At 38.7% G+C, this 19,231-nt stretch overlaps 1 protein-coding gene across 6 annotated transcripts in view; it reads right to left on the bottom strand.

The window, feature by feature from the left end:
• Positions 1-2,416: 2,416 nt before the first annotated feature.
• The window catches only part of mef2aa (myocyte enhancer factor 2aa), an 80,991-nt gene continuing 64,176 nt past the window's right edge, over positions 2,417-19,231 (bottom strand). For 3 of the 6 annotated variants that reach the window (XM_046864909.1, XM_046864911.1, XM_046864910.1), the window contains 5 exons: positions 11,107-11,291; positions 9,183-9,206; positions 6,919-7,045; positions 6,475-6,598; positions 2,417-6,175 (listed from right to left, as the gene is read on the bottom strand). In XM_046864909.1, coding sequence (XP_046720865.1) covers positions 5,833-6,175; positions 6,475-6,598; positions 6,919-7,045; positions 9,183-9,206; positions 11,107-11,291 — 803 coding nt within the window. In that variant the 3' untranslated portion in view covers positions 2,417-5,832. The remainder of the gene's footprint in view (positions 6,176-6,474; positions 6,599-6,918; positions 7,046-9,182; positions 9,207-11,106; positions 11,292-19,231) is intronic. The other 3 variants (XM_046864915.1, XM_046864914.1, XM_046864912.1) reach the window with 1 other exon arrangement.

Genomic DNA, 19,231 nt, shown 5'->3' with positions numbered 1-19,231 from the left:
TGCTGGGCGGAGCAGAGCGTGTCAACACTGTAGTTGAGGTTCAGGCGCCTTTACATCGCGTTCCTGCTGAAAAATCCAGTCTGATCAGCTGCTGAAACCTGGCCAGAGCTGATTAGCTTAAAACTCGTTCTGAATCGCATCTAGTAACGAAACCATCGTTTTTTTTTCTTTTATTATTATATATTTTTTGTTTGCTTTTGTTTTTTGTAAGAGAACTAACAATAAGGCACCAATACTAGAAACAATCACTGATCATATTAAACATGTGATTAGGAAACGTTATCACAGGTTGGGAACAATATTTATTCGTGTTTATTGTGGCCAGTGGCGGATGAAATAATTCTTTCCTGTACACATTCCCTGCTTAATATATTACTCCGCTAAGAGTAACACTTTTTACATTTCTCCTTGAGTAAAAGTCAGAAAGGCTTGCGTTTGAAAGTATTGAATTATTGCTGAGTTTATGAGAACTATATTTTAATAATTTATGCAATTCTCACTCTCCCGCGCATTATCTCTGCTATCTCTCAGTTTTCAGTTGTTGCAGGCGCACAGCGGGTTAAGTGCGGGTTAACTGTTAGATTAGATTAGATTAGATTAGATTAGATTAGATTAGATTAGATGGGTTATCACAACGCGATGTATTTATTTTAAATAACAGCATGTTTTAATATATAATGGAGTTAAAACGAATATATTACGCATTGAAATGTAGTGAAATACAAGTAAATTGTTCTGAAAATAAAATAATAACATAATAATGTACTGATAAAAGTACTTAAATAAAAAGAAATAATGAATTATAGTAATAAAGACACTTCAGCGCTGTTCCACCCCTGATTATTATTGATTATTATACTGCGATATTACGCGTTGATCGGTGGGAATTCTGTCTCCATCTGCTGGACATAGTGTGTAACTGCAAGCTAACTTAATACTAGGCTGCATTTAAATACAGTATTCGATGGATGGATGGATGGATGGATGGATGGATGGATGGATGTATAACCTGTGTCGAGACATTTCATCTTTTTATATTATAATTTTTAATTATTTTTAATTAGGGATTAGTATTCAAATATTGAAAGAAGTTAAGAAGTAGCTATCATTATGTTTTAAATGTTATTGTATTTAATCAGCTGAGTTATTTGAAAATTGCAATCGTTTATTTTGGTACTGTCAGGGTTTAAATCATAGGTGAGAGGTTTAGCAAAAACATTAGTAAGGGGTTAGCCAGCAGATCACGAGGGGTGAGTCAGGTCACAAAATTCATGGGTAATTAAACAGTTATGTGACCATGCCCTTATGGACACATTGGCCTGTGTTTTAATGCCTGGATAGTTTGTGTCTGTGTGTCGAAGGGGCAAAGAACTTCCAAATTAACTTTACAGTTAAGTTTATTGTCTGTTTACTAAAATATCTGTTGTGAGCCGACAATGAACAGGTTTCATTAATAAAAGCATATTATTTATTGCATTAGGTTGCATAACTGAGAGTTGTGTATAGATATAGAATTTTATATCTGTTGTAGCCTTTGCCTAAACATTTTAACTTTTTTTTATGTTAGACATGATCATTTGTTAACAGAATTTGTAATTGTGGTCTAAGGGGGGCACAGTAGTAGGAATTATGTAGGAAAAATCATGTGTATTTAAATGACTAATATGAGGTCACAGTATGTGCCCTTTGGTGTTGGTTGGTCCTAACGACCTGCCTGTTTTTATTTAAATTTAAAAACCTTAATCATTGAAGATCTGAAAGAATGCATCCAAAAGGTTTGCCGCATCTCTTCCCTGCCCCTACCTTAACTTCTCTTATTAGATACGGTTAAAAAAGCTTGATATAATCTAATTTACATTTTGACTTATTTACTTATGTTCTAATGTCATGTTAAAGCAGTTCATGAGAAAATAATGATTCTGTTCCTGCCTTGAGTATGAACTACTTAATTTACTTTGCTGTAGGATTCTGAACACTATCAATGATACCCGACAACTAAATAAATATCTATGGAACTGAGAATAACTGCCTGCCTGGGGTTAATGACAATTTTACCTGATAATCCTGGAACACCTGAGGCCAACACTGTATCTGAGACATTTCAGATATCATGCTTATTCTTTGTCACGCACTGTGGCTAACATGCAGTCAAATTATCTGAAAGTGTTTCATGAGATGTTTGTATAGTAGTGAAAGGTTTCTTTATAAATTTAAATCCTTTAAATCCATTGTTCAAGGTGTGAAACTCCCTCAGTGTCATAAGAGGAAGGCACATAGAGTTAATATTTGAGGTTACATTTAGGTTTTTAATAAAGTGGACAGTTTCTAAGGTTCTGCACTTCACAGGTGGACAAAGTCTACTCATATTCAGAGATATGTTCACTTCAGATTTACAGAATAAGCAAGAGAATCTATGTTTACACAGTTAAAGCCAATATCTTTACTTAAGTGAATGCAGAATACAAATTTGTACAACAATCCCTAGCATAATATCTTAGTCATTCAATAAAAAGTTCACTAGAATATTTATTGTATAATGAAGATAAAACAACACATTCAAGGGAAATAGAATGCAGATTAGCTTAAAATTTTCTCTTGATTCTTTTTTTTTTTTCATCTAAAACATTTCATTTCGTTCATGGCAACAAAGTCCAGCTTGTGCCGCCAAACGGTTTGAGCATCCAAACCGCAAACAGCTTCTTGAATTGAACTAGTAACTACAAACAATTACCAAATACATAGTTCTGTTTTTAGAAAAAGCCATAAAGCAAAGCAGTGTACTCTTGCACAGCAAAGTGAAGTTCTCTACAAATTGTTTTCCTCCCGAAACCCTTCATTTCACATTCAGTTCAATGTTTTTTTTTTTTGTTTTTTTTTTTGATGTCGTAAGCAGCACTCAGACCAAGACGAGCAACTTCCTCTCTTTAGATTTCCTATGTATTTCTTGTATGTTTCTGCTGGGGGATTGATAGACAAACTGGCACTTTGTCCATTTTTTCTTTTCATTTTTTTAAAAATTGGGAATGAATTTAATGTTGATGAAAAATATCATGCACAATTTAGAACTCTTTGGGATAAAGCTCTAACTGTGCACATGAGAAAAAACTCCCTGATTCCTAATCTAGTTTGTGTGTGTGTGTGTGTGTGTGTGTGTGTGTGTGTGTGTGTGTGCCCTGCATATCATACTCCACAGTGCTGTTTACAGCACTGCAATGGCATTATTGCATTATTGCTTATCTACCCTGAAACGCATTAATTGTGGTAACATTAGCAATAGACATCATTGAAATGGGTTTCTAATGAACTTTTGAAACTTCACTTTTCAGCTAAACTTGTTCCCACACAAAGGCAGGGAAAGCTATTGAAGCCGGGGTCTGCATTAAGGTTACCCAGCATGAAATGGCTTTCTGTGGTACTTAGAAAGTAGCCAATAAAAGAGTGTGCCTTCTTAATATACAAGCACTTAAGGGTTTAAAGGTTAACAGTCATTTTCTCAACTGTGCACATACAGAGAATGCTGTTCATAAGCAAGGAAATGTCTTTAATGGGCAGATGATAATAACCAATTTCAATTCTAAATCCTAAACATTATGAATGCTGTGGGAATGAGCCTTCTGGATGTGCTGTGTGTTCAGAGTCTGCATAGATTAACATCAGCTTATTGCCAGCTGCTATGGTGCCTGTTAGGGCAGAGAGGTATCTAAAAAGGGGACAAGAGCACACGAAGTGGGGGAAACAGATAGCAAATTTAAAGAGAGGAAGCCTTTTTTTGCCGAACCTGACTGTACAAACATGTGCAATCCAGCAGAGAGATTGGTTTTGCATTGTCTAGCATTTGAACTGTCTTTTTGCTGCTGAATCCCCTGATGCTTCTTCCACCTGAAGGGGGCAGTGAGGTGCGAGGCAGGCGAAAGAAGCATGGACGAAAGAGCCTCAGTGTCGAGAGATTGATGCGAAAACGAAGAGTCACGCACACACAAGTGCACACACACACACAACAACAGAGCGTCTGGCGCTTTCAGAGTGACCTCTCAGTCTGGAGAGGATCAATATTTTAGCGAGCCAATTCACCAAACAAAAATTGGACGTGTTCTGTACACTGTATGTATGTATTAGGTTATATTATTTACAATATGTAGAAAATAATGGGGGCATTAATTGACTTAAATGAAGGCTTCCATCAAAAGGAGGCAAGTGTATCAATCTAATTTGATCAACAAAGGGTGTTATTTGTTTACACTGTGATTCAAGTCAGTAAAAAAAAAAAAAAAATACAGTGAGAGATGTGTGTCACTAATTGGCTTGAAATGAATCCTTGGTTGTGAAAGTAGGCAGTGTGTTCAGCAGCCTTAGCCAACCCCTCCCACAATGTGTACAGTAAAGAAAGAGAGGGGAAAAAAAGATTTCCTTAATGTTACAGTAATCCTTTTACAAAAACAAAAATAGAAAAAAAAGAGACATTTGAGTTTTAAACTTACAGCACTGTTACAATTTTTTAAGGACAGACATTTACCATTGTTAATGGGAACGCGACCCATAAAACGTCCTTCTTTCAAATAAAAACACTTTGATTATTAATAGCAATAAATCAGATTCAAAGAAAGTACAGTATAGTTAACAAAATAGTAAATATTAACCAGTGAATACTCTACTTATTAAGGATCTCGCCTTGTAAAACTGGCAGTAATCCACAAAAATATACTTTTTTTTTTTCTTCAATCCGGTGAAAGTACAATACATACGTACTTACACCGATGGTGATATATATTAAAGTTGCTATATACATAACAAAAGGAAAGGTTTGGCTCAAATCTTTAATTTACAAACAGAACAACAAGTGTTCATGGCTTTAGATATCGGTTTAAAGATCTGGTTTGTATTTGTTTTTCTTTCATAGCTTGTAACAAAATACATTACAACAGAACTAAGAGGAAACGAATAGTGAAAGAGAAATGAGAATTTTCAAACCAAAAACGTTAACCAACAAACATACTTTGGCTTTTTTGTAACTATTGTTTGAGCTGCATTTTAATTTAGAACTCTTGTCTCCAGTTCAACTGGGCTACTGTTTAATTTTTCATTTTAAAAACGAAAAAAAAAAAAAAAAAAAAGCACAGACATAACTGAATCATCTTCCTATGTTAGACGGTACAAGTGTGATCTCATTTTTGTCAAGAACCTCCCTTTGTAAACCAAAAACATTTTGGAAACATGATCAATCCTGAATAAGTTAAAATGTTTGTGTGTATAAAGTTGGATTATTAAAGAGGCCAGCTGGTAAGAGCCTGCAAACAGACTAAACTTGCTCTGATTGTGTGCAACCCTGCATTTTCGACAGCAGAAATTCAGCTACTACAAGTGCCAGACCAGACAACATTATCCTGAAACATCTCCACACATCTTCCTTTTTTTCTTTACTGCTTCAAGTACCTGATAACTGTTCTAAGCAACCCAACCAGTCTGAGGAACTGATTTCTCTTTTACCACCCAGTTGCACCATTAATTCTGATATGTCAGGACAGATGAAATTTCCTTCTGTGTGCCTGCCTTCCAAAACAACTCAAATAAAAAATAATCCAATAATAACAGTTAATACCCAACTTTAATTTCAATATGTTGGGATATCTTGAATTTTTTTGCCATGCCCACAGCCTTCCCCCAAAAAAGCGAACTTAAATATTAATATTAAAAATAATAATAATAATAATAATAATAATAATAATGATGATAATAATAATAATAATAATAATAATAATAGAAATATGACCCTCCCTGCTTCTGGCCTGTCGCTCTCGCTTGCCTATGTGGCCTGTCTTGGCCTCGCTGGGCATTTTATGTTACCCAGGAGTCCATACGCATGCGTTTAACAGAAGGGCTGTGGCGCTCATCGGCTCCAGGTGCGAGGGCTCGACCCAGGCCAATCGGTGGCGAATGAAAATCAGCACGTGGGTCCTCGCGGTCGCTGCCATCATAGGAGGAGCACGAGGAGCTCAGGCTGTCCACCGGTGAGCGGCCCATATCAGGACGGCTGGAGGAGGGAGGCTGCTGCTGTTGCTGTGGGAATCCGGACGGAGTGACGCGCTCACGTGGAGGTGAGATGGGCTCTGACTTGATTGTGAAGTTTGGGCTGGTGTTAATGGACTGGTTGGAGCCATGAGGTAAATGACCACCACCCCTGAAAAAGAGAGAGAAAAAAATAACCAGCTTTATCACAGGAAGTTACATATAAAAACAAGTGATGGAACTATGGAAATGCAAATGGAGCCGATGAGCACCACAGCCCTTCTGTCAAACGCATGCGTATGGACTCTTGGAAAAGCTTACAATTTTGAGAAAGAGCATGACATAAATCCTATGTAGAAAATTTTATTACCAACACGTTCATGTGACCTTATGGCAGCTTGCACGCATGCGTGTGCATGTGTATATGAGTGCTTTTATTATGCTTTTTAACACAATGTCTGTGTTACTCACACCAGTGAGCTGAGAGCTACTTGGCCCAGTTGGTGCTGTTGCCATGCCGACATGGAGCCCAGCGAGAGCCCTGGAGATCCGAAGCCTTGCAGCGAGGAAAGCTCAGCACTGCTCAGGGAATATTCTGGAACAACACAACATAGGTCATGAGTGAGCACAACATACACCTCCACACCTCTGGAGAGCACACCTCTCACACCTACATACCTCAGAGAACGTTCTGGGTGCAACAGATGAGTGTGTGTGCATTACTGTCATTTTTGAACATCAAATTTTTTCATTATGGTTATCATATTTAGTATGTCACATATGTGACAGATGATGCTAAGTCCTTTTTACAAGAATAAAAGATGTCTGAATGTTAAAATGTGTGTGTGTGTGTGTGTGTGTGTGTGTGTGTGTGTGTGTGTGTGTGTGTGTGTGTGTGTGAGCGCACAAACTCACCGGTGTTGTAGGTGGTTGGCATGCCAGAGTACACAAGGCCTTGTGGTGGGAGACTTGGGGTGGTGACAGACACCACAGGTGTGGCAAGAGGCTGGGTTGACTGGGAGCTGCTTATCCTCTGGGTGTTCTGCACAAACCACACCAAAGCCAAACACACTCAATGAAACACACATTTTCAGAATCACAACTTGTGATCTTAAGATCACTTTCAGATTAAGATTTTAGTTGCTTTTTTCTGGACTGCTGTTCATGAGTTGTATGTGTATATGCCTGGAAAGATTGAAGCACATCACCCTGGATTAGACCTCTACGGCATATCTACGGGCAGAAGCAGGTTTTTACCACTGGTACCCTCTCAGCAGCACGCAACTATATAGATAGCTAACAAGTCTTAAGAAAAACAAAGTGCCAACTCCTCAGATTCTCTTTGTATGGATTTGTGGCACACCACAGTGGGGCGCTGTAGCTTCATCAGAATAATACAGTACACTGTGTTCACCAGCCAGCTTGTGTTTAAACACGGCCCTGCTCGACGTTACAAATGTGATCAAACAGCTGGCGTTAATCTGTACAGTACGTTACATTTAAAATATGCTGCAAAACTGGGTGATACTTTATATGGCTTCTGCTACTTATTGTATTTTATCTCCTAATTTTCTATTTCGCCAAATGAAAGTCACGGTAGGCAAATCTTTTTCAGCTAATAGCACCATTCAGAATCTAATATATATTAAGAAGGTATCGCTCCACATCATTTTAAACTATAAAAACAACTCATCCATAGCTTTCAACGTCCATATTTCTTTTAAAGGGAAAGATTCGATTCAAGCCTTTACCTCGAATTCCCCCAAGTGCTTTATTCAGTGTCAAAACAAACCACTTGCCTGGTGTGTTTAAGGTAATGCAGTGACTTGTTGTGAATACATCTCAGTGTGGTGACACACATGCAGTGCAAGCATTCCCTTACTCCTGGAAATTGTGTTCATGCAGTTTATACACACACACACGCAAGCTTGTATCATTGTGGGATATTTCCACTAACTTGTCATGTAGTCACAGCTTGATAATGATATGCCTACATCCACCCCTAACACTAAAACCTTTTTCTAACTTATTTTCCGCAGCAAGACTTGGCAACAAGGTCAAAACTGCCATATATTCCTGTCATTGTGAGGACAATTAGTTCTATTAAGAGATGTCCTCATGTTGATCCCTAGCACACACATGCACACATACTGACACCAAACCAAACACTTGCAGAGGAATAATAAACGGTCAATGATTTCACATCAAAGAATTTGAGTCAACTTTAAAGTTCAGCTGCTGAATATTTTCACACTAATGCAAGAAAGTGGTTTAAAAGTGAACGAAGGTTAGCGTGTTTCTTCAAAGTTATTATTCAAACAATATATTCATACAAAAACTTGTGGTGAGAAACTATTCTGTTTGAAAAATGACTCACTGAATATGCATGTAAAAGACCTAGGCATCTCTGAAGGACTCACACATTACCACGGCTCAGTTAATATCTTCTTATCATTTCGCATAAACCTCTGTTTTTTTTTTTTAGAAGTTAAAAAAAAATAATAAAATAGAGCTAGCTGTGGTTGGCCTCTCCCTTTGACAGGATGACATCATGCTGGCCTGTACTCTATCTTTGTATGACATCATCCCAAATTGAGTAACCAGACTCTAGAAAAGGAAGAAAAGTCTGTGCAGAGCAAAAACTGGAAAAACTGGAGAGCTACATGTACATACTGAAATTATTGATTAATGGGTCTCGGAGGATTTGTTTTCCTATGAGTGATCTCTGTTGCTGTCTCCTTCTCACAGATACACACAAAGGGAGAGAATGAGAGACAGAATTAGAGAGTGTGTGAAAGAGAGAAACAGAGAGAGAGAGAGAGAGAGACAAAAGTGAGAGACATGAACAACATGCAACAATAACACACACATAAACACACAAAAAAAAAAACACACAACTGACACTGTGGTAGTTGGTACTTTTAAGCTTAACCTGACCAGCCTGAAGAAATCATGCAGAGTGTGTGTGAGAAACAATGCTGAAACGAGGCTGTCTTTGCATAGCACACTGGTAAACATATCCAGAACTCAGCCTAGCCAGGTTTAACTGCCATCCAGCTCAAGCAAGTGCACTCATATTAGTCATGTCTTTCTAAAAAGCCATAATGCATAATGAGCCGCTTTGCTAGTTTATAAAGTGAGGGCTGACAATCTTCATCCAGGCAAACCATGCAACTCACCAACTCCATCTCCTCCTCCTCTGACTGTTCCAAACAGAAAAAAATCGTGTGCTGTATGAGTGTAGATTAACACCTGTGTTTTTTTTCTACCCCCCCCCTCCCCCAAGTACAAACCATAGAATAAACTCATTTAAATCCTGTGAATGACAATACTCAAGTTACCTGTGTAGTTGTCCACTAGTCAAATGACCTGCACACTCTAGTCAAATGTATTTTAAACTATACCACATTCCTGTTTCAATTTGTTTGTGCACAAGAGCTCTCTAATTGAAATAAATTGAAACGAAGCCCACATTAGGATTACAGCTGCCTTAATTGGTGTAGAACAATGTACTAGAGCTGGTCTTTAAATGCTCAAGCAATGCTCTCTCAGGGACTTGACCTCACTACTAAGATGTGTTAACCTTTTATGTGAGACTTATCAGTAAGGTGGCCACTGAAGCCAAAAACTACACAAAATCCTTCACTTCTTCTTTATACATCCCTCCTTTTACATTACTAGATCTTACTGGAGGGGATAGGGGAAAAGTGACACCACAGGGGAGTAACAAAACACACTGGGCTGAAGATGTACTGTAGTAATCCTGCAGAAAAAAGATGGCTCATAAAATTAGAAGCTAAACGGCTTTGGTTTAACACATGAGAACACTGCTATTACTGCTCTATCATAAGTTTGATAATAAAGTGGGAAAGACACAAAGTGTTAAAGGTGTAAAAATCTGTAGGTCAGTACAAAGTAGTGAAATATATGTTGGTTGGTCATTAGTACAGACGTCTATTTATATTTATTTCTACATCTATTTTCTCCTTCCAACCTCATCTAATAGGCTGCACAAGTATCATTAACTTACATGTACCTTCGAAATAAGAGCTGTTCATTACATGGAGATTGAAATAAATAGATGGAGATTTGCCTTTACTCGCTGGAGATACAGTTGTGCCTGGTCTTCCATTTGTGCCCAGGTCACAACTGTCTTAACACTCAATCAATAACATTGAGGAGACACGACAAGGGCGACAAGATATTATCTGGCTCGCACTCTGGGCTTCTGATTAAGCCTTCATCCCCACTCTGTCACACTAGGGATGTGATTAATTTAATGCCATTATATCCTAATGACAGGCTGTCTGCAGGGCACACCGCCTGCCCCTGCATTAGCCTGTCTGTCTGAAGCACACAGAGGGGGAGTCCTCAATCCTTATACGCACACACACACACGTGTACTCTACTATCCACACTCTTAACCACTTAATCCACCAGGCTGCTAATATCACCAGCCTGGAATGTAGATGCTATTTTGATTCATATACAAAGTCCACTACTTCCAGATGCTGGAAAGCAAAAACACACACATACTCACTTTACACAGAGCAGCCAGTGCTGACCCAATGTAACCTTGGCTATATTTCCCAAACAACTCTGTAAGAACTCCAAGCTGAGTGGCACGCAAGGCTGAAACAAGCACATCGCAGGCCAATTCTGGATAGCTTTTTTCCCTCCATTTTCTCTTTTTCCCTTTCCCTTTGCAGTGATTTATGAAAGCGACAGGCTAGCATTGCCTCAGGTGTTGAATATGGTCTGAACTGTCAGGGCCTTAATTATAATCATTAGAGAGGCCCTCTAATTTCTATATAAATAATTGAGAGAGTGTGATGGCACCTGGGCCTCCGAGACATTCCACTCTGCTGCTTCTCTTGAATCTATGCCCCCAATTTTCTTTTGGTATACACAGATGCAGTGTGAACTTCATTCACAGTAGTAAAAGGGACAGTACACACAGTTCGACAGAGCTTCATTGTCAAAAACAAAAAAACAAAAGGTAAAACTACAAAACAGCCCTGTGTGTGTGTGTGTGTGTGTTCTTTGTCGTGTATAACATTTAGACCAGAGATTAAGAGAAATAACTATGTTCTTCATACTCACCAATGGAGGCATCATTCCCTTACTGGACGGCGGTATGACCACTCTCAGGTCTGGCTTCCGGTTCCCCATAACCATGTTTCCCCCCGGCGGAGGTGGTGATTTCGTGGGCATAACTTTTCCCAGTCCATTTCCACTGCTGGTACCCAGAAGTCCTGGTGAGCCCCTGGGGTTCACAAAGCCGTTTCCTGTGGAGACACACCAAGATGTAGCGCATCATGGGACGTTTTTCCAATCATCCGATTCCCATCAGCCGCAAGCCGAGTCGACAACACGCCATTACGCAGCTGCAGTCATGGCGTAGAGTGGCATGCAACGTTAAGCGTTCCCAACCCTCTGGGAAAGTTATAATAGACTCTTTAATTATCCCGCACATTTACGAAAATAAAACGAGCGTATTAGAACTGATGAGCCCTCGGTTCTCTCAGTGAGTGAACGTATCAAAGCCGGCTTTGTGCGTCCATGGGTGAGGGAGGCAATTCGGTTTAACAAATGTAGTGTGACTTGAGCTTTTTAAGATGCGAATGGCTAAAGTCGTTAGAGTTGAGCGCAACCACTTAATGCCATAAAAAAACTATTAAAGCTCCACTTGGAAAAAATAAAAGTCGAACGCTTTACTAGTGGTTCACTGCAGGTAGAAATTAAGTTCTACTTTACTATTTCTAAATAACACCCTGTCCTCCTGATATTTATAACACTTTGGAATAAAAAAAGAAAGGAATATCCTGCACATGGATTATTTATCTGATGTAATTAACTCAATTATACCCCTTATGCAATCTTTATCATATAAACTTACACACAGTTTACAAAGTACCAGCCTTGACACTGCTTAACATACTACACTACACAGGATCCTGCCTAGTAAAAATAAAAACAAACAATAATAAAAACCAGTTCAAAATTGTAGTTCCTAATGAGAAAACAAGTTTCCTATTGTGACCGCATCTTTATGCTTGACGTCATGGCCATCCATATATTCATTGCTAGATTTTCCAGCTCCCTGTGTGAACATCAGCTTATTACAAAGCTGTCTTTCTACCATCTGCTGGCCCACATTGTTGGAGTTTCCTTCGCACAACCGCTTGACTTATTCTCCAACAATCACAGGTCACTTGGCCACACGGATGTACAATCCCGGCAAACAAACACAGGAATTACTACTGGTCACTGAAAATAACACCAACAGAACACACATGTGCACTGTACACAGTGGAGACAGTGCATGCCTCGCTTGTTTTGTGAACTGGGAACAAGCACTGTTTTCCTGTTGTGTGTGATCATATGGTCATAGAACCTCGCTGGTTTTAACTCAGCAACCAAACAAAACAGGCCCTTAAAGCAAACATGTGAGCAATCCATTATAGGAAAAGAATCATTTAATTTCTACTCTCTTGGCATTTAGCATGCTTAGCAAAGCATGACGCTATTTCCAGAGGTTTTTCTCCGTCCTCTCCCTCACGCTGATTTGCTGTGAGAGACAGCTATGGGGCAGAGGAGAGAGTGTCATGTGGAGAAAAGACATGAAGCTGTCTGACCAGAGTTCAGGATTTATCACGCTTTTGAACATGACAACTTTATCTACTGTTACCCACTTAGGCGATGCACTGAACTGTATATATGCATAAATACAGGTTTGATCATGTGCTGCCTGAAAAAACTCTTTACTGCCCAAAACAAAACATATATTAATCTGTGTTTAGAGTTCTTAGTGCTCCTATGATGACACATTTCATATAGGGAACATTTTGTCTTGAGCTTAATTTATTCTGATAAATATATAACTATGAAATAAATATTATGAATTCCTATTTTAGTGTGAATGAATGAAAATAATTACAGTAATTTAGTTTAACAAAGTAAAAATAATTTTACTTCAGTAGGTCTAAACTTAGATTCGTTTTTTTTATTTATTTATTTTTCTGATACCATTTAAGACAAAAGACTGCATCGGAAATGGTACAAAACGATTCGATAAATAATGAGGAAATCGTGTTTCTTTTACAAGTGTCTTTATACACAAATCACAAGCAATGAATGAATAATGAGTCAATGGACAGTTTTACTGGGGGCTGCATGCACACACAAAGCTTTATTTAACACTGATCTATGAATTCTGCTTCATTTTATCACTTCACCAAAAATGCTATACAACAAAATAAAAGTGTTTTTTTTTTTTTTATTATACACTTGACATAAATAAGACACGCCACTCTGCAGAGCTTGCTGGACTCACAAAACCTTTAGTAAACAATCTAAAACTCTGAACAGGAAATATAAAGTGCACGTGCTAGAGGGAGTGTGCATGTGGCTGGTAGGAGGGGTCTGTGCAAACCTGATGAAGAGTGGAAGGAAGATGTGTTTTTACTGTAAAAGGCACAGCAACATAAGGCAGCTATGATAAAGATCAGAAAAAGGGTTATTCTATGATATCATTGCCTTGAAGCAATCCAAAAGTTCTGCTCTGAAACTTGGAGGTGTTGCCTTGCACAGTAACCGAAACTCAACAAAGGAGCAACAAACCTGTATAGTTGTGTGGTGTTAAACTCACACTTAGGTTAATATAAAAAAACAAAACAAAAATAAAAAACACAACAACATCCTTCTCTCGCACGGTGTTGTTAAAGAGGATGATCAAGAAAAAAAAGAAAACCCAACTGGTGGTTTTACTATTCAAGAATGGATATCAATTCTATAAAATATACATAAAGGCAGTTATGTACAATACATTTATGCATAAAGTGTATGATTATGTGTATTATGTAGGTATTATTCACATGGATTTTTAGAAAGTTTTATTCTATAACAGACCAATGTGCAAAAACCTTCAATAAACATTATTTAATTTTTATTTAACTGAAGCACAAATATAATAAACTACATTTAACTGCCTATAATTTTCTGAGCATTAACTGTAAATAAGTACTATGAAGTTATTTCATACATGTCTGTCAGAAAGAAAAGTTTATGTTTGATTCGTGCTGGATTCCATCCCATCGATTGGACCCAGTACAAAATTGCCCAAAAATGAACACAGAACACGGGCTGCATTATTCGGTTGCACGTAGTCAAACAAAGCCTCTTGCAGCTCTGAAAAATGCAGCATCCTTTGGGAACACACTTATGTAACGGCTTGGCTTTACAAACACGAACACTTTGTTTTCTTTTGAAAGCAGAAAAAAACAAAAAATGCCATTTCTCCAGAAGCACCACAAGGCGCTAGATGAGGCCTGACTGCTACTGAGCTATCATTACCTTAAGCAAGTGTAGCATGTTGGATGGGGGGAGAAGCCAGTGAGAAAAATCTAATGGATTGCCAGAATCAAAGCTTTGCCTTCCTAATAGATTAAGTGGAAAACAGACCAAATTCTAATTATAGTTTTAATTAATGAGGCTGAAAAGTACCTCCTTAGTGGGTGCAGACGTATTGTTTTGGCTCAGGAAACTGCACAAGAGAACAATGCAGGCCTGTAAAAAAAAAAAAAGCTCAGACAACAATCGCCAAGAAAATTCGATTTAACATTTTACTTGGAGAGTCTTCTAGCACAAAAATAAATACTTCACGGCATCTAGGCGAGTTAAAAAGGTTTAGGTTCGGAAACTGGATAAAGTGGCTACGGTGGTTACAGGCTTCATGACAGGATACGACATGCACAGAAACAGTTTCTTCCAACAACTCAAACCAACAGGCCTTATAATTGCTCTTTAACAGCCTGGAAATCCTCTGTATTAGTCAGGGAAACTGCTACGCTTCTGGGCATGTTGCACAGCCGAGCAAATACTTAAAGGCTTTTATCTGGTATACCAAAGAGATTCAAAGCACGCAATGTTTAAAGCTGATTATGAAATTGCCTCATAGATCATATTATCTCGCTAACTGGTGCTCATCACAACACTCACAGCATATTTTTGGAACAATTTAGAGCATGACTGCTTCTCTGCACACGATCACACTTATGTGCAACTTAAAATTATCTATGTAAGAGTTGGCCTATACTCATGGGTCACAGCTCGCAGCCGTATTAAAAGCAAATGATCAAATGAAAAAAGTGCTAGACTCCTGTAACAATTATTCTGAAACCTAATAGTCATACAAAGATACATATAATAACCAGTGCATGTATACCATTTTCAATTACTTTTAATGTGATTTTATTTAAAAAATGCACTTCGCACACATCCATACAAATCTAAATAAAACTATACATTTTTGGGATCATGTAAGATGTAAGCACAAATCAGAGAGGCCTGAATCATCAATTGGCGGCATGCACTTGCCGGTCAAGATTTCTGAAATCATGACATTTTAAAGAATAAAACATGCATGAATAAAACATGTGGTGTAAATTTGAAAGTTTAATATTTGCATACTGGGTGCAATATCTACATATTAATACAAGATAATTGTGTGTGTGTGTGTGTGTGTGTGTGTGTGTGTGTGTGTGTGTGTGTGTGTGTGTGTGTGTAAAAAAAACGACTGTGATTCTGAAGTCATCTCATTTATTTTACTGAAGCTATTATACATTTGATTACACGTAGTATTTGAAATCAAGGTCAGGAAGAAAAAATTTGATTGAAAAAGCACTTTTTTCATTTCTACTTTCCCTATTATGCTGTGACTTACTTGGACATGAACAGCTGATAAAAACCTAATAATAGTTAAAGATATAAATAACTAAAATCTGCAGGAAAATCTTTCAGGTGCATATTTTAAGCACCATTAATTCAGGTTCAGGTTCTGGTAAATCTGATTTAACTCCACATAAGCTGCCTTAGAATTCATTCCTCTTTGTAGTATAAGCAATCATTCAGTTAAAATAGACACACATACAGCAGCATCCACTGCACAGTCAGCTGGGCTTAGAGGGGGAAAAAAAAGATCTGGTCAGCATCCAGAGAGAACTGTCACTGAGGCACTGAGGGCACTGAGGCACTGAGGAAATGTATATATTGGCAGTGCCATGCAGGCAAAGCACAGCCAGTCCAAATGAGCAGCTGTCTTATTCTGAGAGGCATTCAATCTGTGATTCTGGTTCTTGTCTTTGTACATATGATGTGCCACTGATTCCTTCCTGTAGTAGTAGTTAAACCAGACTAATAGTTTGCCCAGAAAGAAATAGTGTCCCCTAAGTTTCCAATGTGAAAAACAATACATGCATGCTAATGAGAACAATTTAAAGTGATATAATCTTTTTTTATCTAATTTTTAGCAAATAATTCCTTTTAAAAAATTTGACATGAGTGTGTAAGCTGCCTTTAAAGGCACTCCTGAATCCATCTATGTTAAATGGATTAGTTGGGTATTGTAATGTAATCCTTGTAAGGAGAACAGTATTTTCTCTCAAGCTATGTTTGGAACAGCTCGCTCCACCATGTGTGATGAGATTTTTACTGCTTCACGTGAAAATTTGGTGTGCCAATTAAAAAAAGAACGAAAGAAAATGTAGACAACTGGCATAAAGCCATCTGTTCTTTTCCGCACACATAAAATGTGAAATGCAAATGGAAGAGCAGCGTCTGGAACTCCAGCGCTTTGCAGCAGCAGGAGAACTAAAAGCAAAAAAAAGTAAGCCATTTTGTTCCAGAGATGTGATGAGTCACCCTGTCCTCTGGCAACTGTACACATGGTTAAGTAATGCACCAAAATACTGAAAAAAGCAGGACAAATCAAGCTCGAATGAGAGGGGGGGTGTAGGGGGGGGTGTAGATGTGTTTTCAATCTAACAAAAGCATTGCAACTTTATAAGTTCTATTTTAAAACAGAAAAGAGCAAAGGGACCTTTGCAGTGGGAAGTATGTTTGCCATCCACTGAGTTAACTCTTCAGAGTGTTTTCCAGCACTTCCAGCAGTGTATATTTCCAGTGGTGTAACCAGAACTGCTGCTTTGAAATGTCACTACTCCCACGATACCTGTGGCTCAAAAAAAAAAAACCCAAAAAAAAACTGGGGTATGTGTGGAATGTTCGCTTTATTGGACTTTTTTTTCTTTCCAGGCCGTAGTTCAGGAAACAAACAACAGCTGAATTGAGCTGCCAGAGAGCGAAAAGGCTAAGAGCTATGGTATAGGCACAAGTTCCTCACCACACCCTGCAATGGCTGCGCTTAATAAGCAGTACTCTAATGATTAAAAGAGGCCCAGACTCTCGCTAAGAGATATTGCACTAGTATACGCTCTCATCTCAGATGAGTAATCCTTGTTAACGCAATGGCTGCTTAATCAAGACTACACTCTTGCACTGCCATATCACTGGAATTGGGTCAACGAGAAAGCATCCGTTAAGTAGAAGTGGGTAATACTGTATGTCACAAAATTTATCACAATGCTTAAAGGCATCGCAATATGCAGGTTTACAAGCAAAATAAAATATTTTATTGAAAAAATAAATCAATACAATTTTATTTGAAGAATGTAAATAATCTACACTGAAAAACATTTTCAGCTCCAGAAATCAGCTTCTCATGGTCCAGTTTTAAAACTGAGTGTGGGTTATGCATTGCACTTCTCTGCATGTGCTTCCATCAGGTTCACCAGAACAACATGCTGGTAGGTAAATAGGTTACGCTAAATGGTGTGAATGAGCATGTGAGAGTGTGTGTGTGTGTGTGTGTGTGTGTGTGTGTGTGTGTGTGTGTGTGTGTGTGAGTGTGTGTGTGTGTGTTTGCTGCTCTGTGTCCCTTACATAACCTTTTACAAAAGAGGCTCCAAAAACACTGTGGCCAGAATAAAGTGGTTACTGGAGTGGGATGATTGATTGGACTAATGCGACATAATTCATAATCATGTTGATATTGTAATCATCATATTAGCCGGCATGACTTAAAAGTAATAAAGTAAAAAGCTTTGACATTGAATGATCAGTAAAGCAACTGCTTGTCTAAAACACACACACACACACACACACACACACACACACACACACACACACACACACACACACACACACACACAGAGCTTCAGTCTGTGCATGGCTAAATGCGATAATCACCACGCTGCATATAGATGTCACTCCTCATCATCACATGCGGGTATCCAACCCTAACACACTCAGGCTCAGCATGCAGTAACACACTATACAGCATATACGCATGTGCGTGCACACACACACACACACACACACACACACACACACACACACACACACACCCACACAAACCCAGGCAGACGGTCAAAAGCCACCTGTCTCTGCCCGTCACGTACTCAAGTGCTTATGATAGCCAGTCTGATCATTGTGCACGGAGGACTTAGAGGGATGTCATGGCCCAAATGCTTGGGTTAGGTTATCTTGCAAGCCTGCGCCAGCCATATAAGGACTGCTGCAGTACTGGGAAAAACAGATGCACATGTCAATAGGAGAAAGAAAACTCCAAGAGGGAGGGAGCAACAGAAGGGGGGGGGCTCAAAATAAAACAGCTAGTTCATTGGCCTGTCTCTATCAGAATAAACTGTTTAAGCATTCCAGGTGTAAAGACATACAAAAATGCTTAGCTGCTCAAAATGCTGCATTCACCAAGTACTCCAATTTGATATAGTCATGATAACATACACAGACGTGCCTTTATGTAAGAAGAAACATGGACTTCAATAAGGCCACACAATGGAGTGACAGTGTATAACATAAGCAAAAAATGATCTCTGGTGGAATAGGGGGGGAAAAGGCAGCCACGCAACAACATTGTCACTGAGACAGCCGATCCTACTATTTGTAACTGTCACAGTGGAACAGTTGGACACATGACCTTGTGTGTGTCCTTCAACAGAGTGTGTGTACACACAAGCAGCAGGGCAGAGGGACGCTAGCAGCTGTCACCACTTTTTGAGTATTCCACTGTTTATCTTCACTCTGTTGAAAACACAACTGGACAAGTGGACACACCTGACTGGTGAGACTTAGCTTTTTGACACTCAACAGCTTGCCGTTATCTTTTACAACCCATTAAAAACTATTGCACACCAAGTGGCCAACCAGCTGCTAATACTCTCCAGAATGCCAGGTAGACTTATGTAAATACAATGATGGTCACTAGCCCTCATTTACACTTTTGAGCTTTCTTTGACTTGAACAAGGCATTAATGCAGTCTGAGCAAGATGCTTCAGAAACAATTCCCCGCAACCTCCTTCTGTTGTC

This window comes from Silurus meridionalis, chromosome 13 (genome assembly GCF_014805685.1).
Source record: "Silurus meridionalis isolate SWU-2019-XX chromosome 13, ASM1480568v1, whole genome shotgun sequence".
NCBI lineage: Eukaryota > Metazoa > Chordata > Actinopteri > Siluriformes > Siluridae > Silurus > Silurus meridionalis.
This window is presented reverse-complemented; position numbering and strand designations above follow the sequence as displayed.